General features: G+C 31.6%; 2 protein-coding genes across 2 annotated transcripts in view; one reads left to right on the forward strand and one right to left on the reverse strand.

Moving 5' to 3' along the window:
• Positions 1-21,812, reverse strand: part of LOC144547893 (polyubiquitin-like) — a 56,694-nt gene extending 34,882 nt beyond the window's left edge. The window contains exons 1-3 of the mRNA XM_078296572.1: positions 21,690-21,812; positions 21,067-21,153; positions 20,934-20,972 (exon numbers count right to left, since the gene is read on the reverse strand). Of these exons, the coding sequence (XP_078152698.1) occupies positions 20,934-20,972; positions 21,067-21,153; positions 21,690-21,786 (223 nt within the window). The 5' untranslated portion in view covers positions 21,787-21,812. The remainder of the gene's footprint in view (positions 1-20,933; positions 20,973-21,066; positions 21,154-21,689) is intronic.
• On the forward strand, positions 9,452-10,642 carry LOC144547890 (putative F-box protein At2g02030). The gene has a single exon (XM_078296570.1). The coding sequence runs from the start codon at positions 9,483-9,485 to the stop codon at positions 10,623-10,625; it is 1,143 nt and encodes a 380-aa protein (XP_078152696.1). The 5' UTR covers positions 9,452-9,482; the 3' UTR covers positions 10,626-10,642.
• Positions 21,813-22,121: the final 309 nt, after the last annotated feature.

The raw sequence follows: 22,121 nt of genomic DNA on the forward strand, positions 1-22,121 counted from the left end.
ACAAGGAGATATATATTATCTGGCAAAAAGATCACACCCCCATCAATTAAAGCCCAGGCGAAATCACTGCCACTAACAAAAGAAGTAATGCAACTCAACCAAATAACCAACATACACCACCGGTGAAGGATAGAGCAAGAATGCACAGCGCACTTAATTTCCTAAAGGCGTAAGATCCACTAGAAATTGAAGCCCTAGCTATGTTTCATGTCCTACACCAAGTTTCAGAAGGGTCATAGGCCAGAGGTGTATGTTATGGCTGCCAATCGGTCCTACTTTAGGTTCAATGGGCTCCATGACCGTCTGAACTGCTTTATGATCCATGCGCGCTCCACTTTAATATATGTGCGCACTAGCATCAATTTTGTATGCACAGAACTTAAAGAGGATTGGACGGTCCTATAGCCCATCAAACCTGAAGTAGATCCGATGGGCATCAGACCTACTCTGTTCTTGTACGTTATATACATACTCAGATTTCCAAGTGTCGGTCAAGACCATCCACACAGCAGACATTGATAACTTACCATCCTTTTAAGGCTGTGCTGGTAGTGGCACAGTCTGTACATATCTTTGGGAGCATCAGACGGAAGGCACATATCATGTATGCGGGCAGACAAGCAACCATACATATCCCGGGCGCATGCCTTCCGTCTGATGAAACAGGGAACAAAAATCTCAAGGGAACACCTAGTGATACTTTTAGAAGAGAGCTAGGGCTGTGTTTCAGGATATATCAACCCCGAACATTTTGCTCTCGTTTCCCAAAATTCATTTAGATTGAGTGTTTTAATTATCAGCTATCACCTTAGTACTATCATTTTGGTAAACAGAGAATTCAAATTCACAATTTTTATCCCTGAGATGCAGTTTTTTTACTTATCAAGATATAAGATGATGATCGTTACTAAAATGAGAAATTTGAAATTTAATGACAATAACAAAAAATAGCATTTATTTGTGAGAATAGTAATGGAAAGTTGTCTTTTGACAAAAGAAAAGAAACTTCAATATTGTCTTGAGGAATTAATAATACTAAGCCTTAAATTTAACTTACAAATTCACATTATCCCTAGACATGCAATTCGAACGGAAAAATAAATAAAAAAATCCAAAAATAATTTTTTTCTCTGTCTTTGAAAATATGGTCTAGATTGTGTTTCACATAATTAATATTATTAGTAAGATAGTAAAAGATGATCCAACTATTTCTTAAAAGAAAAAAAAGGAAGATGATTAATTCAACTAAAGTATTCACCTTCTCTTGTGAACCATACATATACAAACGTTGTGATGTAATTAAATACTAACCATTGGAAAAGAAAACTACAATACAACTTGGTGGCCACAATTAACGACCACAGAAGCCAAATTTTAAGAATTTTATTTAAAAGACAGAAAGGATATTGATTAACATTGCAAGTGATACAAGTTTCTAACCACTGAACAGAGAACAGTATACTGATGTAATAAGCATTGTTCATACTTTCAGACCGTTCTTCTTACAACCATGAACTGAACAATGAGCAAATGAAACAAAAGGAAGCATGCTGTGGCTTTTCCCAGTTCATGACTTGCAAGTAATAACCAAGCAAAAGCACAAAGTTTCACACCCTTTCATACTTTCACACCCTTGTTCTTAACCATAATCAGCAAATGCCTTTACCAGTTTATTAGCAATTTAGTAACCAAACAAAAACAGCAAGTTTAGACTGATGAGATATTAAAACCTAAAAGCATGCAAAAGTAAATTAGACAATTAGCACTTCTGCTTGACAAGTAATAAATCCTAAAATGCGCTCAATTTGGTTGCAAGTGTACAACCTTATCGAGGAGTACTTAGGGATCGTCTCCACAGGGACAATTTGGAATATTAATTCTAACCTAGCTATTTAATTTAGTAAAAGTGAATTAAAAAGGTTTGTGTTTGTTTAAGAAGTTTGTTTGTCGGTGATCAAACTGAATTAACTAAATTCTAAGGTCGAAATGTGGTTTTTAAGCGAGAATGAGAAATTAGGGTTTCTTAGGGTTCCTATCCACTAATGTCACGATTAATTGATTTATTAAAGTTGTTCTTATAATTATGAAGGCACAGTCGAATGTTATAGGTATAAAGTAATATCTCTATATTAATACCATCTTTAAATTAGTATAAATGTCGCCTCTCGGTACTTTTGGTTACACTAATCCAAAGTCATTAAGTCCTTAACTGTCCCAATTGGTGTAGAAAGTTATTCGTCACCTCTCGGTACTTGGTACAATTTTCTAACCTATCGGGTTAAGCCCGTATAAGACAAGCGTCGCCTCTCGGTACTTAGCCTATCAAATACCCTATTATTTATGGTCAGGACTAAATATTCAATCTCTCGATTGCAAATACCAAATCCTAGGGTTTCATGCAATTTCGATTAAGTCATCACAATCAAATAATATAAAGAATAGATCATACCAAGGAACAAGTAAATATAATATAAAATCAACTAATTCATGACACAAGTTTCAAGCATAACCCTAATCAACCCTAGAAATGACCTTAGCCGATCATGGCTAAAGCACAAAAGAGAATAAACAAGTAAGAGAGTTCTAAAAGAAAGAAATCAATATAACCGCTCGAAGAATTCGCTATCTTCTTCTCCTTCCTTTTGTCTCTCCTTTTTCTCCCTATTCTCCTCTGCTTTTCTCTCTTTCTAATGTCTAAAATTCGTCCTTAAAAACAGTTATTCTCTTCCAGAAATAAAAACAACTAATAATAGCAAAAATATCATTCTGGAACTGTTTATTGCGGGCCGCAATAACCTCCATTGCGGGCCGCAATAATAATACAGAAATCTGTTCTGAAAATGCTGTTCTGTCTGAGTTGGTTGCGGCCCGCAATAAAAGAGAAAATTCGCCAGACTTCGTGCTGTCTTGCTCCGTTAAGCTCCAAGCACTTGATTGCCTACAAAATAAACACAACTAGAGCAGTAACTTGAACTTTTAAATATTTCTAACCTAATTAAATTCTAATTTCAACAAAACTCGGCTTAATTTACACAACAAACCCTAGGTTTCAACATATATCATTTCGGCTTATCACCTTCCGGCATGAATCAGGCGCTGCTTATCTGGTGGTATCCCTATGAAAAATATCAGATAATTCAAACCAAGATTCAAGTCAAAATGTTTCTTACTTAGATATCTGATTTTATTTCAGATGTATATATGGCATGTGTGTAGTACGTCTTATCAAGAAATCAGATTATAAGGAGTCTTAGCACAAATCATATATGAAGCCATTAAAGGAAAATAAAACAACTGCCAATTGATCTTGGAAGACCGAAACAAAATTTCAACTGCACATTATATTTCATGAAACAGAGCAAATTCAGAGCAGAAACAAAATTAGTACTTTTAATTAAAAGGAAAAATGTAGTGTGTTTTTACATGATTACATCTCCTCTCAGAAGGTAAATTAAGAATCAACCTAGAGTAACTCAAATCAAGAAGCCATACTGCTGTAGTATTGCTACAGGTTAAACACAATCTGAATCTAAACCAAGTTCTACAGTTCTACTTCTAACTGCACATTATATGCAAGATTGAAAAGCAAGAAAATATCATGAAACAAAGCAACATCAGAGCCGAAAATCAAGCATAGACTAGACTAATCAAAACATCATATGCAAATGCAAAACACAGGCACTGAATTAAAATCTAAGAAGAGAACTAGCTAGATCTAAGAAACGGATGCATATACCTTCCTTTTCATGAATCATGCACTTGACTTGTTGTATCGTATAGCTGCTATCGGATGCATATACCTTCCTTTTCATGAATCATGCACTTACCTTCCGGGTTTATTGCAAACTTTCATAAAGAATTGGAAAGAAAAAAATTGAGAACAAAACAAAAAACAATAAATAACCTCATGGCTATGTTAAATGATAATGTACTGGAAATATTCAAAACTTCTTTTCCTTCTTCTAATATCCAGTATTTGATTGTGGGTCACAAATTGGCAGTAGTTTTCACAATGGTTAATCTCAGTCTCGTTATGTGTTTCTTATGTGAGTGGCTGTAGCAATGAATTTTGTGTCGGAATGAGACAATTTTAATTTCATTTCATATACATGACAATTGTAAAGTTTTCTCTCAATAAATTTTAATACAAAATATGTTGATTTTCACTAATATCTTATAATAACTAGATCAATCAATACCAATCTATGAAAATTATATATTTTTGAGAAAATATGAGTTTAAGCCATCTAACATAAATATCTACAATAAATTTTTCAATCGGGATTTTGTTTCAGTAAACTAGCTAAATGTTAGATATGATAACAATATTTATTCTACATACTGAATAATCTTTTATATTGAGATTCATAGCAAATTTTCTATTGTGGTGTAAAATAATAAGAAGCAAGCAAAATTTCACACAAATAGAGCCGGAGCGCATGTCAAATCATGCGGATTGAGATGTTCATGGAATAGACATGAAAGCCAAACATAGTGCATGACATAAACTTACTTCATGTGCCTCCCTTGAAACTCTGTCTATTAATATATTTAGAAAAAGAAAATCAACGCAAAATCCGCCATGATCTCTAAATGATATACTTTCCAAAAAATTTATTAATAGCATAATAAAAAAAAAACCAAAACACCCTCATCTGGTCATCATTTGGTTAGAATTTGAGAATTACCGAAGCCGCTGGCCCAATCCACGGACCCAATTAATGGAGTCCACATAGCTAGTTTGCGGTCTCAGACTGAGGTCCGTATATTGAATCTGCGGCCCCACAATTTTTTTGTTTTTTTTAAAAAACATTTATTAATTAATAACAAAGGCTCAAATATTGAGGAGATATGTTAGACAATTGCAAAAGAAAAAGTAAAAAAATCATGCGAAGCTCCAAATCGACACGAATTCCAAGTAAAAGAAAAACTGGAGTCGCGGACTGGCTGTGCGGTCCTCGTTAAATGGGACCACGGGTTGGCTTTGTGGCCTGGGTATTGATGGAACTCCCTCAAAACGAGACTGTTTTGGTTTATTTTTTCTTTTATTATGCTATTAATAAAAATTTCGGTGAATACCTTAGTTTAGTTTGGTAGACGAAAACATTTCTATTTCATATTTCTGTTGTTAATTGTGTTAGAAAAAAATAAATAAAATGATGGCTTCTGGTTTACAAAATTTGACTTTCATGTATATATCTGTTAATAAAAACGAAATTCATTTAAACATAATTTAATCATATATTCAGTTATCTGTTACAAAATTTGGTTTTTATCAACAATTCACACAAAATGATCTGCCGCATGTAATGCCTTTGCCTTTTCCTTTTTTTGTTTTTTTGAGGAAAAATTTCTTTTGGTTCTTATTTTGTAATTGTATTTTCTTTAGTATTTATGGCTAGCTATACCATAGTTGTGGGTTCCAGTAAGCTTTTTTAGTAATGTTCATTTTGAATATCCTGGATTGTTTTGGCAGATATATATATATATATATATATTGATGGACAATATGCTTTCTATGCATACATGCATTGTTATAACATAATTCTAAACAGTTTGAAGATATATAGATGAACAATATACTTTATATGCATACATTCATTGTTATAACATAATTCTAAACAGTTTGAAGATATATAGATGAACAATATACTTTATATGCATACATGCATTGTTATAACATAATTCTAAACAGTTTGAAGTACATTAATTAGCTTGAGTGGAATACCGATTTGAAGTTAGAGGAACTTGTTGGAGAGAAAATGATTTTTCATCTGAGGTTCATTTTGACCATATGGAATTATATAACAATAGTGGTGAAATTCTGAAACAGAGGCCATTTGTTCATCTGTGGTACTGTTTTTCATATATTTTAAAGAGAATATTTATCACGTTTCAATGCTATTTTCTTTTAATTTTGGTCATGCTGCAGTTGTTATGCCCATCTGCATCCAAGAGCTGTCAACTGCCGCAAGAAGAAATGTGGTCACAGCAACCAGGTATCGTGTTGCTGCAATTATTTATTTTTTAATATATTCTTATTTCATTTCATCGTGAGTTAGTTTTGCCAATGCTATGTATGTTCATGTTATTTTTTATTAAACAGCTGAGGAAGAAGAAACCCTTCCAATAAGTTCAGAGTTCAACTGGTAGAAGTACTCATTATCATTTTAATATGTATCAATTTTGCTTATTGATTTCTCTAACTTCTTTTGATATTGGTTTCTTTAAACAGCTGAGTAAAAAGGAAGCCCTTTTTGATAATCTACAATTTTCTTTTGATATCTCGTCAGTCTAAACTGTGGTTTTGTTTAGTTATTACTTGTTAGTGGCAAAGTATACTGTCTTTTGATTCATTTGCTCATTATTAGTAAAAAGCTTATGGTTGTAAGGAGGTATAAAACTATGAAAGATGTCTGTTGTTTAAAAATATAGTATGCTCTTATCTATTCAACTTTAGATATTATCTATAAATTTTTGCTTCCGGGCGTTAAAGCATTTATTGTGATCACTAAATTGTTTTATATTTTTCTTGTTCAGTTTTTTTAGTGACACAATATTGTTAATTTTGATAAGGTGATAGTTAACGCATCTTCATTATTTTAAGTTATAGTTGGATCATCTTTTAGTGACACAATAAAAAAATAATGTGAACACACAAGCCAGATCATATTTAACAAATAAAATTATATTCCGATTTTTATTTATCTGTTCGAGTTGCATGTCGAACAGATTGAAGGCTTAATATTATTAATTCTATCTTTTCTTTTGTCAAAAGACAATTTTCCAATACTATTCTTCCAAATAAGATAATGTTAAGGTGTCGACAACTTTTTATTAATTTCTTAAAGTAAATCCTAAAATGGTCCTTAATTAAATTTTTTTTTAATTTTTCGGTCATTAAATATTCAAAATTTTCATACTATATTGACAGAAAATGAACATCACATTTATACAGTCATCATGAACATCAATATCTCACATCCTTGTAGCAGTTAGACATCCTCAAAACCTAGAATTGAATCGATTTCAGTTGAAATTTTACCAAAACGATGGGACAAATTAAGGTGCTATATATATATATATATATATATATATATATATATATATATATATATAGCTAATAATTGAAACACTGAATTTTAATGAATTTTGACTTAGTTATAAGCATTAATTAATTAAACAAAAAATGTTGCAATTAAGTTATATCAGAATTCTGATTAAAAAATTTTCTCCCCAAAAAAAAGTTATGATTAAATAGAAATTTTCTAGCGCCTTCTTCATTGCTACCATCATTACAATCGTTGAATGGAACTGGTTCATGATTCAATCAGATAAACTGAACAACAGATACATATAAATTTTAAAAAATAAGGCACTTAAATTAAATAATATAATACAAGCGTTCATTTAATTGGGTTGTTTTTACCGAACAGGCGGTAAAAAATTCAAAGTAATTATAGTGCTGTCACTTTTGACGTACACTATGTATGCGGAAGTACATCCGATGGTAAAGAAACAATAGTAAAAATATTTTTTGTAGTAGTGTATCCCCAAATCTCTGATCAGATTCAAATATCAATTTAGAAAAAATAGTTACATAAATTTTTTGTGTTCTTTATATAAATTAAAGGTATTGAAACCTAGTTTTCAAATAACATAATTTTTCTATATGGGTGCGTGACATTTCGTTTGATGATTTTAGAAGGTAGGAGTTTTTCCTTGTAGAAGGTATGAAGTGGTCTATACTGGGCCATAAGGTTGACATCTTGATCAATTTTCCAATTTATTTTTTTTATGTTTTTTGTTTTTATAAAAGGACTCCGGTAAACCTCATAATTTTTAAGATGTTATTTTCGAAATTAAACCTACGTTTTCTTGAAAGAGATACAAAGGTTCGTGACACTGTACTGTTCAATTTTCTCTTTTATTATAAAGATATATTCATGGTAAACAAAAACTAAGTTAGGCCAGCTCTGCCATATTAAACGCATTAAACTTTAAAACAGCTATTTTACAAGACTAAGATGTAATGAAACAAAAAAATTCTCTTTGCACTAAGCGATGCAATTCGGACGCTTAATGTAGCATGCATTCTGCACAAAATTATTCAGGTGATCCTATTTTTTGTAACAATGTTATAAATAGCGCGCTATAACATTTTTGAATCCTAAACGCTAAGCTATGGCATAATAACACGCTATTTGACCTACGGACGCTATAGCGGTAATAGCGGTCCGCTATAGCGCATAGCGTGTAGCGCAAATAGCTCCCGCTATGTAACATGAGCTGTTTTTTTTTTTTTTCAATTTATATGGGCTTTAAATAAAGGCTCAGATTGGATTTTAACTGTGATTTTTTGTTTTTGCAATTGAGATACTAAGCTTTATATTAAACTATTAAATATTTAATGAGAGATCCATCAAACGAAATCAAAATAAGGAAGCTACAGCGCACGATGCAACATGAGTTGGTTTTTTTTTTTCTCGTTTTTTCAATTTATATGGGCTTTAAATAAAGGCTTAGATTGAATATATTAAGATATTTCCTGAAATAAACAAAATGATACTTATAGTAGTTTGAATATTTTGAATAGATTAAGATAGTTAATTATGCCATGATGTCTAGGTTATTTTGAAATTTAAATAGAAAAAAAATAGATTATGTCATGATGCTAAATATATTTTGAATAGAAAAAGATAGATAGTTTATGATATTAGTATTATTATGGATATTTTGAGTCGCAATTTAGACTTTGTATTGGTTCGATATAAATATTATAATTTTTTAATCAATTTGATATTATTTATTGTTCTATGAGACTTAGAGAATGTTGATATTTAGTACAAATATATGATATAATTTTTATAAAAATAAAAAAACGCTATGTAGTATAGCTTTCGCTATATCTTTTTTGTAGGCTTCCCGCTATGATGCGATAAACGCTATTTAGAACCTTGTTTTGCAACAAACTCTCTTAATACCCAATTAACCTTCAATTGATTCTCTCTCTTCCTTATTTCTCTGCTATTAATGCACTCTAATAATAAATAAATTAAGAATGTTTAAAAATGAAAATAACACAATGGGATTTGTACCCTAATAAATTAAGAATGATTAAAAAAGAAAATATTATATACAATGAGATTGTTTAAAAATATCTTTGTGCCATAATCTCGGAAACTAAATATGGTATATGGTATATTCTGAAGGCCAATTATGATTTATAGTTATTATTAAACCTTGTTTTTCTTTTGCAAAGTATAGAAAAAGAATTACAGTCGGTAACAAAAAAAAAAATAATGAGCACAAAATAATTGTTAGTTTTGATAATTAAGCATGAGTATTTATAAAAACTATTTTATTTTTACCTAGTTTTCCTTGTTAGAATTTATAAGTATGTGTTGAAGACAAGAATTACAAACGAAAAAAATTCAAGTCTCCAACATAACTCAGAATCCTCCTTTAATTGTTCACATATTATGGAGAAACCAAATAAATCTCTAGGTAGAGAACTCCCCTATCTCCCTTCTGAAATACAACAGGAGATACTAACATGGCTTCCTGGCAAGTCGCTCGTCAGGTATCAAGCAACATGCAAATTGTGGAAAAGCTGCATTAACGATCCGACCTTTGCGAAAAAGCATTTTGACCGTGGAGGACGTCGTTACAAATGCATAAACTATTTCCTCAACTTCAGTCGAGAAGCTGTATTCCACATGGAAATCGTTGATAGGTCCATGCAGCCACATCATAAGCCGTTGATCGATCTCCAGTCACTACAGGAATCTTTGGGATACAATAAATATATGATATCTTATTCTTGCAATGGTATTTTTTGTATTTATAATGGGCATTGTGAAAGCAACATTATTCTCTATAACCCCTTAACCAAAGAGAGCGTGCTTCTGCCAGGGCCAAGAACATTAATTTCAGGTATTAAAGCCCAAATCTTTGGTTACGAGGATGTATACATAGGGTTTATTCCATCAATGGATGAATATAAGATCGTGTGTTTCTTTTCTGATAATGGTTCTTTGACATTAGGTCATTGCACTATTTTCTCATTATCATCTTGGTCATGGAATAAGATTACTGACATCACACTTCCACTTACAGCCACCCCGATAGTTGCTAACGGGGTAATGTTTTGGCATAATGATTCTGACACATCAGTTTTATGGTTAGATCTAGCTACTGAGCAATTCGGAATAATTGATCCCCCATCTCACACCATAATGCCAGACAGGATATTGCTATCTGAGGTGGAAGGAAGTCTTGTTTTACTGTATTGGCGCGATAAAGATTATATGTCAATTTGGAAGCTTGAAGATGTTGCACGAGGTATTTGGATGAGGTGCAACCCCATTTGCAAACCAATTTTTGTGCCCGTGGAAGAATGCGATTCGTGTTTCTGGGGTGATGTTATCTTCCATCAGGGAAGAGCATCTTTTGTTTTAGAGGATAAACTCTACATTAATGTTTCAATATTAGGCGACTCTCAAGTGGTGTACTGTTTTAATGAGGATGGTAAAAGACTGGATATGCTGGTACAACCAAATCTGCATGTGCATAGCTTGTTGTCTTTGAAGAAGTTTGTTCCTTCAAATTGTGGCAACTGCTGATGCTGGCTTTTCCAATCGACTCCGACCGTAACTTTCAGTTATTGATTTATCAGTGTTTTGCTCTGTGGCTGCACGCAAGTAGTTTTTTCTGGTTTATAGGTACTTCAGAATCTTTCTCTAATAGTAGAAATATTAATGTATTAATTGCAACATAAATATATTTTTATAAAATTCTGAAGTGGTTGTCTCTTGCATGATTAAAATCAGAATCAGAATTGGAATCATAATCGGTCACTTGATCATGGAATTGGAATTGGTCACTTGATCATGGAATTGGAATCGGATATAAATCGGCTAGAATTGGATAAATCGGCCAAAATCGGCTAAATTGGATCGGCAACTGGGATTTTTTTGGCAAAAACTTGTTTTGTACTAAAAAAATATATAAAAAATTGGTATTTTAATAGTTAACAGTTTAAATATTTATAACACTCATAATAATTAAATTGTGATGGATAACAATTAATTTAATTTGTAGTGTAATTACTTAAAATATTAAAATTATGTAATTTTAATATAAAATAGACGATTTCATAAAATAATAATAAAAAGCGTGAATGATATTCACAAAAGAGAAATAAAATATTCAATTTCTACATTTTATATTTTCTTAACAATCAAATTTAATTTGTAATATAGTACAATCTCATTCTTTACTTTGTCAAAAATAATGTATACATCTCCTACACTAGTTAAATATAAAAACTATAAATATAATAAAACAGTAATTAATGGCTTCATAGGCTACAAACCTAGCAAGGCACTCAAGCAAACCAGCACACTTTTGAGTCTTTGACAAAGTATTTTGTTCAACAGAAAAAGAAAAAAAAAAAAGTTGTTGGATCACGATATAAAATGGATAAGGTGAACCACTACAAATTCAAATTTTCTATAGTACAAAATTATACATCAAATCTAGCCATAGAAATAGCTGAAAATTCTTCTAACTCAGCCAAGAACTTCTGCCTTTCCAATTTTTTTTTTTTTAGCACCATTTCCTTCTTCAAACTCAAATCAGTAACAATGATTTTCTTGCTCTCAACCTCAAGATATAACAAGAAGATAAGGCAGGAGACCAAATCAGTCTAGGACAATGATTTTCACCGCCCATGTACTGACTTGGGTGAAACTCGATATATTTGACTCAGCTTGAAATCGGAAAATTAAAAGTTATCAGGAGAAAGAAAATCCGTCCGAGAAATTGGATATTTATTATGCGGGCCCATAATTCAGTGGATATATTGGTCTCAAATTGATATTCCTTTGGCCACCGCCGTACCCACTTTGTATTTTAGTTTGCAACCAATTAAGAAACCATACATGAGAACTATCGAAAAGAATATTTAAAATAATGCAGAAAGTTTATTTTCTAGTTCTATGTTTTGTTTAGACATAGTTTATGGATTTTGGTTGCTATGTGATGAGAGGTGGACTAAGAAGATTAGAAGATCCAATAGATCTATTGATCCCATTTAATTTTAATTTATTGTATAATTTAGCGTAAAATGTTATGGTACGTAAAATTAGTTTCCATTCTCCACATTAAATTTGTATATAATTGATTTATATAGTTCGAAATTTTTTGTGTGATTATTCCATATGTATTTGACTCCGCCTCTGTATATAGTACTAGCTTAGTAGCTTAATTAGTACCATCTTAATTAGAGACAATGATACTAGTTTCTGAATGGAACTGGTTCACCCCACTTTTGTAAAAAATAAAAAATTTGTCCTACGTCCAAGGGATAAATAATCGGAAAATTTTAACAGAAAATGGTTTCAACCAATTCCGACCAATTAAATTAATTAACACTTGTATTTTATTATTTAATTTAGAACCGTTACTTTTTTTACTTTATATATGTATATCTTTTTTATGAAAGAAGTGGCTTAGCCACCGATTTTCATATAACAAAAAATCATACAATATCCAATTAGTACCAATCGGACAAAATCGATACATCAACAAAACAAAACGGCACATATAAACCTACTACAACTTAGGATAACCAAAACAAGTAATCAACAAAGTAACAATCTATAACAACACCACAAACACCATAGACATGCCAATAGTAAAAAAAGACCCTGTACGCCTATATATTAGAGGATATGGAGGAGCTGGAACCGGACACTTCATCCATCAAAGCTATCCCTGGTACATGCATATGGGTTGAATCTTGTATAACCTCCATAGAAACCGTAGTGGAACCTATCAGGTCCTTCAAATCAGAAAGCAATATTAGATTAAGTTGAGATGTAAGATTAGACTTTTGATTCGTAGACCAAAAGTTAGCTACCGCAATAATCTTGGCTCCTAAAACCTGTACAGTGTATATATGACCTGCATTAAATAAAATTATGTTTCGGTCTAGCCATATGTTCCATAAACCCCACCCCCCCCCCCCCCCGAATTATCTCAACAAGATTAGCATCTTTGAGAGGGATGCAATAATCCAGCTCCCATAAATCAACAACAAAATTACATACAAAAACAAACCTATTATACGTAGCAATCCAAGCCCATATAGATCTAGCAAAATGATAATGGGCAAATAAATGATCAACAAACTCCATCTCAGAACATTATACACATTGCATATTACCAAACCACCCCCTTCTACTAAGGTTATCCCTTGTTAAAACCCTATTTTGCTTAACTAACCATAAAAATAAAAATAAAATTGAGGGGGATGGTAGCAGCCCATATACTCTTAAATTCAAGATTATGAACCCCACCATATTCAAGCAAACTATAAAATGAATGAACTATGAAATTACCATGCGGAGTCCATCTCCACAATGTCTGATCTGGTATGTTATTCAACCTAAAACTCAAAAATTGGTTAACTAGAGAGCATCATTCTATAAAGTCCCCATGTAGTTGTCTCGTATATTCTAAGTTAATAAAAGCAACTGACAAAACCTCATGCACAGTGATATATTTATTATACGTAATCTGAAACAGATTAGGATATTCATCAAAAAGAACAATCTCACCATGCCATTTATCTAACCAGAATCTAACATTCTTATCATTACCCACATTCCAATAAGAACTAACTTGCACAAGATGGATAATTTTCATAATACCTGACCATAAAGATGATTTAGTTCGCATCTGACCTATACTGTTGTATTTGTCAAGTAAGATAAGCTTCCATGTACCTGTAACTCTTGAATCATAAAATCTGAATAACCACTTAATTAGCTAACAAAGCTGAATTCATTCTCTTTAAATCCAATACACCTAAGCCCCCTGTTTTTTACTTCTACAGACTTTATATATATATATATATATCCATTGTTCAAATTATGTAAATTAATCATGAACCAGTTCCATTCAACGATAGCAATGATGGTAGCAATGAACAAGGTGCGAGAACATTTTTATTTAATCAGCATTAATTCTAATAGAATGACTTAATTGCAATTTTATTCAATAATTAATAATTATAAAGAAAGAATTCAAAATTCCAATTTTTATCCCAATTCCCAAAATCTTTCCTGCTGACACCACAGAGTTTGATCAGTCTGATTGATGGACATGCATTGAACAAAATTTGGTTTGATATCTGGTTAGTGTCATTCTATCCGCATCAAAATCTGTATGAACAGTTTTATATATAATTCGTATAAATCAAATCCTCACAAATTTTAATACAGATCAGATCATACTGAATTTAAACCTGATGCAGTCATGCAGATAAGGACATACTTCTGACTCAACAGATTAGACGTGTCAAAATGATTAGGCGGTACCACAAAGTTAGGGGAATAGAAATAACATGCATATATGGTACGGGGAAAATGGATGGTGCGGATCGATCATGTCATTAGGCAGCAGCAGGAATTAATTAATAACACGTTAAAATGATCTCATCCATTGAACATGCATAGGCCTGAATTACGTTTCATTTTCCAAAGAATAGTATGAAACTATAAATATATATAAACTCATCCTATGAATGATCTTTGAAACCAAAATATAATTATATATAATGTTTGCTAATTTCATTTAAGAACGGAGGTAAAAGTCAAACACGTATAAGAGTCAATCATATAAAATTATTCTACGAGAAATAGAGATAAATTTTATAATAACATATAATTTTACTCTAAATTATATAGAAAATAATACATAAATTAAAAAAAAAAAAGACAATTGACCTCCATTATCTTTTTGTTCCATTGGCCCCTAATCTCATTAGTACGTTAAAGGACATATTGAAAATGTTCAAAGCTGCTTTCGCTGCTTCTACTGTATCCAACATCTGATTTTGAGTATGAAATTGACCATTATTATAACAATGGTGAAACTCAATCTCGTCTATTTACTTCTTATGTGGGTGGATATATGCGGGAAGAATTTCATTTTAGGAAATTTATTCGAGTAAATTTTAATGCGTTTTATTTACTTGACAACGAATTTCATTTCGGAAGTACGAGACAATTTTAATACGTTTTTTTTACTTGGCAATAGTAAAATTTGTTTAAATGCATATTGGCTCACTTGTTTTAGAATCTTTAAATTTTAATACAAAATATGTTGATTTTCACTAATATATATCTTATTTTAATTAAATCGATTCATACCAATATATGCACGCATTTGTGTCAATTTTGTGTGCACAAATTTTAAAGCGGATCTGACGGTCCTGAAGCCCATCAAACCTAAAGTAGGTCTAATGGGCATCAGACCTACTCCGTTCTCGTACGTTATATAAGAAATTAGAAGAGTTGGTGAAACCAAATCAAACATCCACCTTATTGCACTCATATTAAAAGGAAATGACACTGAAGAATATAAGTATATAACAATAAAAATAAAAGAGAGACTGAATTACTCTTGCATTAATTTGCCGCTCATTCACAGTGACCGTGATTCTTGTACCTCAAGTTCATGCTCGACAGCTTGCATCGAGGCCTTCAAAATTAGAACATTTGGATTAGGGAAAAAAATGCCAAAAAAGTGATGTGTAAAAAAGGGGAACTGTAGCTACTACCTGGATGACTAGACCATTTTTTCAAAAATATAACATCTTCTATTTAATTAAAATAAAAACTCTAATATTTCTAAAAAATAAAAATATAAATATAACATCTTTTATTTTATTAAAATAAAAAATCAGAAAATTATATTTCTCATAAATTATTTACTAGAAATAGGATTTTAAATTTGTTGAATAATTTACCGTACATAGGGCTTTTTTCCAATAAATTATATACCAAAATTGGCAGATTTGAAATTTTATTCAAAACTTGTGTTTACTTGAAAATTTTATATTTTTTATATTAAATAAAAATTTCAGACCAAACTGCCTTTTTTTTTCTTGGAGATAAGAATTTGAGGAATATCTAGAACGAATATTTTTTAATTTATTAATGGACTAGAATTTGCAGGATTATTTAAGTAATTTTATTTTTAGTAGATAATTAAATGGTCAAATTTAACTTAACTTGTTGTTTTATATTTATATATTGATCTGGCAATTCATTAATATCTATGGAGGAGCGCATATAAGGATTAAAGATGACAAAGTAGGAAAACTTTATTTAGAAAAAAGAAACACTATAAATATTTGTTCAAACTCAGGAAGATGATGAGATGTTGTTTCATATCTTTCGAGATGAACGAGATGGTTCAATAAAAGATAAGTCCTATGTTTTTTTAGTGTGGTGCATGCATTAGATAGTAAGTTGTGGAATCGGATCTGCTTGTCCCCCCGGATTCCCCCTGAAGAACCTAAACGGACGTTTGGTCAAAGGCTGAGGTGTACTAGGGGCACACAGTGTGCCAGGAGAAGACGAAGCTGCTGCTTAAATAGGTGGGGTTGCTGAACGGGCTGCTACCCTATGGGACATCACCGAGTGAAACAATTATTGAATAGAGGAAAGTAAGCAATAATTACAATGAAGATTATTTTTCTGCTTGTTCTCGTTTTGCTTTTTTCTGGTATGTAATTAACTAGTTTCATTTCATATATATGTTGTTAATTATTACGCTAGCTAGCTAGCTAGAACTATATATTAATTTTTTTTATTTTTAAATAAAATAAATTTAATTAGGTTCAACACTAACAGTAAATGCGTGTGATGAAATGGAGATGCCTTTGCCATTTTATTGCACTGATCAGGGACAGTGCAATTTCAGAATGGATCACACTCCCAAATTGTACCAACAAAAATTCCATTCTTAAATTACATTTTTGTCGTCACACTAATTTACTGTTGGTGTTGGACCTAATTAAATTTATTTTATTAGAAAACAAAAAAAAATTAATATATAGTTCCAGCTAGCTAGCTAGCTGTAATAATTAACAACATATATATGAAATGAAACTAATTAATTACTTGCCGGGAAAAACCAAAACGAGAACAAGTAAAAAACTAATCTTCATTGTAATTATTGCTTGGTTTGCTCTGTTCAATAATTGTTGTGAGAGCGGATCAAGAAACAAACATGAGAGAAAGATGCAGATCTTCGTAAGACACAAAGATACAATCAAGCTTAGCGTTGAGAAAACCGACACAATCAGAAGAGTCAAGTCCAAGATCCAAGAAAGGCTAGGTACATGCAGCCGTTTCTTACATTTTCTGTGTTATTTTATTGCATTTGTAAGATGTATTGATTAATCTAGTCTATCCTCCATGGAATATTTGAATTTATTGATAGATTCAGTGCGATATGTTAGTTTATTTGATTGTACTGATTCTGTTTATGCTCTGAAGTTGTTCTGTTTCATGATTATATCTTGCTGTTAAATCTTGAAATATAATGTGCATTTAGAACTTAGTTTGATTGTATTATTTCCCTTATATGACTCATTTTTAGTCATAAAAGTGTCTCTCTGATTCTAAAAATTGGTTTTAACTCTGATTTCATCTAACCTGTAACAATACTAGATCGGTATGGCTTCTTGGTTTCAGTTAACCTAGGTTGATTCTTTACCTTCAGAGATCATGGGATATGTAATGGTGCAATAATATATACTACTTTAGTTCCATATATGGATCTGTATTAAGTGCTTGATTGATGCTAATTAGGACTATTTATACTCTGATTTCTTGATAAGACTACACACATGCTCTTCTTTTCAGTTCTCAATATATCTAAAGTGAAATCAGATATAAATATTCAAGTACGAATATTAGTTTGAATCGTCTGATCTTTGTTGTAGGGATCCCAACAAGTGACCAGAGCCTGATTTATGCCAAGAAGTGACTTGAGGACGACCGCACACTTGCTGATTATAACATCGAAAACGGTAATGTTGAAGTTCTGTCTTTACAATTTAGCCTTTTATTTTTTTATTATAGGGCTTTTGAGAAAACATAAAAATATGAAAATTTAATGTTCCAGAGTCGACATTGGACCTGTGGCTTAGGTGGACGGGTGGCCAGGTACGTCTGATCAGAACAGCCAGGTGCATATTGTCGCTGCCATTTCATTCTTTAATATATTATTATTTCATTTTATATTGAGTTTTTGTTGCCAATGATTTATTGTTCTTTTTTTATTAAATAGCTGAGGTAGAAGAAGCCCTTCCAATAAGGTTCATAGTTTAATTATAAACATTTTTTTTCTGTTACATTCTATTAATTACTTCCTTTTTGATTAAACATTTTTTTCTTTCTATAACTTGTTTTGACATTAATTTCTTTCTTGAATAAACATTTTCTTTTGTCGTTTGATCAAGTGAAAAATGCTGTCAAGCAGAAGTGCTTTAAGATCTCATCAATCTAAACTTTGTATTTTTATTTGTTTAGAACTTGCTAGTCATGAATTGTGTAAAGGCAGAGTATACTGTTTACTTCTAGTTAGAAAGTTTTGCATAAAAATGCTTACTGTGTTTACTTGTTGTCAAGATATTCTGTTCAGTGGTTGAAACTTTTATTAGTTTTCATGTTAATCACTTCTATTAGTTGAATAAAATTTGTGAAGCTTTTCTTCTGTAGTGTTAAAGCGTTTATTATGGCCACAAAATTGTTTTCTATTTTTCTTTTTTTTTCTCAAGAGAAGTGTGATTAAATTCCAATGGCTAGCATTTACATCACAACGCCTGTATATGTATGATTCACAACACAAGGCGAATACTTTAGTTGAATTAATCATCTCCTTTTTTTAATTAATCATGTGAAACACAAGCTAGACCATATTTCAAAGACAAAGAAAAATGTTACTTTTTATTTGTATTTATCTTTCCATTTGAATTGCATGTCTAGGGATAATATGAATTTATCTTTTGAGAAATAGGGTAATGTGAATTTGAAGTTAACTTTAAGGGTTTAGTATTATTAATTCCTCAGAACAATAGTACGGATTCTTTTCTTTTGTCAAAAGACAGCTTTCCATTACTATTCTTACAAATAATGCTATTTTTTTGTTTCGGTCATTAAATTTCAAAATTTTAATTTTAGTAACGATCATCATATATCCTGGTAAGTGAAAAAATTGCATCTCAGTGATTTAGAAAATGTAATAATATATATTATGACAGAATTCATAAAAATATATACTATGTACAGTCATCGTAAAAATCAAAATCTCACATCCTTGTTACATATAGACATCCTCCAAACACATAATAGTTAGCTTGGATTTCACTTGAAACTTTGTGTTAATGTTTGGTTACTAAGTTGCTAGAGAACTGGGTAAAGGCAGATTATACTGTTAAGTTTATGGTTGTAGAAAGTATGAAATATGCGTGTTACATCAATATATATATATGCTGTTCTCTGTTCTGAAAATCAGAATCCGAAATAGAATCAGTAAGTTGTTATAGAAATTTGGATTAAGATGAGTTCAGGTAGCTTAACATTTTGTAGCATAATTAGACATTTAAACCATAATAGTGACTGATGGGCCCAGGCCCAAAAGCTTGAAATATATATATGAAATAAGAAAAGCCCAAATATAGGCAGACTCTACTTCCCCAGTTCTCCTCCAGTCCGTACATCTCCATTCCAAAATCGTACATATTTCTCCAACGCGCTGCTCTCTGCTCCCTCACAAGTCACATCTCTGCTCGTGCTACTCAAAATCGGGATAATTGGTCTGATTCGGACAAAAACTCAGTTGAATGGTTCCAGTTTTACAGAATTCTACCGATTTTTATGATAAAACTCGCCATCTGCAAAACTCGGACGTATCTCGGCTTGGCCATAGCCCATTCCAATCCGACTCAGACGAGTCAATTTTAATCCCAATTCCCCAATATAACTCAGACCTAACAGTACTATCTTTCAATATTTCAACGGACATCAATGCAATTCAAGGACTGGAGGATGTCTAACTGCTATAAGGATGCAAAATATAATATTGATTTTCATGATAACTGTATAAAATGCGACGTTAATTTTCTGTCATAGTATGTTATTGAATTTTCCAGATCACTGCATGCTGAGATACAGTTTTTTTATTTTATTGAAAATATAGTCTCGCTTGCATTTCACATGATTCTTAGTAAGATACTGTCACTACAAAGTGATCCAACTATTACTTAAAATAAAGCAAAATGATTCAACCATACATATTCAAAGCGTTGTAATGTAAACGCTCGTCATTGGGGACTTAATAACAATTTCCTAAAAAAAAGGGAAAAAAAATTACAAAAATAATTTGGTGGCCACAATAAGAGCTTTAACACCAAAGAAGTAAAAAAGTAAAAATATTATCTAAAAAGAGAAAGGATGTATAGTGATTAATATGGCAACTGATACAAGTTTCTAACGACTGAACCGAGAACAGCAAACTGATATAATACACAATATCTAGACCAACAAGTAAATAGCAAGCATCCTTCATACTTTCTTACCCTTCTAAATAAGTTATAACAAACTTAAGCTTTTTACTAATAATGAGCAAATTAAACAAAAGACAATATACTCTGCTTATACCAGTTCATGACTAGCAAGCAGTAACCAAACGAAAACACAGTTTAGACTGATGAGATACAAAAGCAAAAAGGTATTCAGTAAAAAGCATCTCTAGGATTCTTCACTTAGTCAAAGGGCCATTATTTCCTCAGCTGTTCAGTAAAGAAATAAATCAATGTCAAAAGAAGTTAGAGAAAAATATAAACATGCTTCATTAAAAAGAATTTAATCGAGTATAAAAAAAAACATGTATAAATTATACTCCAAACCTTATTGGAAGGGCTTTTTCCTCAGCTATTTAATAAAAAAAGAACAATGAATCATTGGCAACAAAAACTCAATATGAAATGAAATAAGAATAATTAAAGAAAGAAATGGCAGTGACAATAAGTACCTGGTTGGCGCAACATCAGGCAAACTGCCCACGACCGCCGCCCCTCCACCTCATGAACAGGTGTAGTGTCATGTCTGGACCATTAAATTTTCATATTTTTATGTTTGTTCAAAAGCCCTTTAATAAAAAACAAGGGACTAAATTGTAAAGATAGAACTTCAACATTACTCTTCTGGATGTTATAATCAACAAGTGTGCGGTCATCCTCAAGTGGCTTCCCACCATAAATCAGGCGCTGGTAACTTATTGGGATCCCTACAACAAAGATCAGATGATTGAAACCAAGATTCTTTACTTGAATATTTATATCTGATTTTGTTTTAATTATATGGAGAACTGAAAAGAAGATCATGTGTGTAGTCTTATAAAAAAATCAGAGTATGAATGGTCTTAATTAGCAGAAATCATAAGCACAAAATACAGATCTATATATGGACATAAAGTAGTATATATTATTGCATCATTACATAAAATCAGAGTTTAAACCAATTGTTAGAATCAGAGAGACACCTTTACAACTAAAAGACTTCATCCAAGGGAAATAATACATATACCAGTTGATCATGAAAGACGCAAACTAATTTCTAAATGCACATTATATTTCAAGGTTTTACAGCAAAATATAATCATGATACAGAACAACTTCAGAGCAGAAACAGAATCAGTACAATAGAATAAACTAACATATAGCACCGAATCTGTCAATAAATTCAATCGAGAATAGACAAGACTAATCAAAACATCTTGCAAATCCAATAAACACAGAAAATGTAAGAAACGGATGCACATACCAAGCTTTTGTTGGTATTTGGACTTGACTATTCTGATTGTATCGGTTTTCTCGACGTTAAGCGTGATTGTATCTTCGTGTCTTACGAAGATCTGCATCTTTCTGTCTTGTTTGTTTCTTGGTCCGTTCTCTACTGGAGTGAAACAGTGAAGTGAACTAGCTGACTTGACTATTTTGATCGTGTCGGTTTTCTGGACATCAACCGTGATCATCTTCCCAGTTAGGTTTTTCACAAAAATCTGCATTTTTCTCTCTTGTTTGTTTCTTGGTTGGTTCTCTCCTGGAAAGAAACAGGGACTGGGAAGGGAAGTGAGCTAGTGAAGAGAAGAGTATTAATTAATTTTATATAGAGGGGTCGAGGGTTTTCCGCTTTTTAATAAACTGAAATGACGAGAATGCCCCTCCTGTTTCAGGACGGTTATTACTAATTAGT

This window comes from Carex rostrata, chromosome 32, assembly GCF_964058835.1.
Source record: "Carex rostrata chromosome 32, lpCarRost1.2, whole genome shotgun sequence".
NCBI classification, from domain to species: domain Eukaryota; kingdom Viridiplantae; phylum Streptophyta; class Magnoliopsida; order Poales; family Cyperaceae; genus Carex; species Carex rostrata.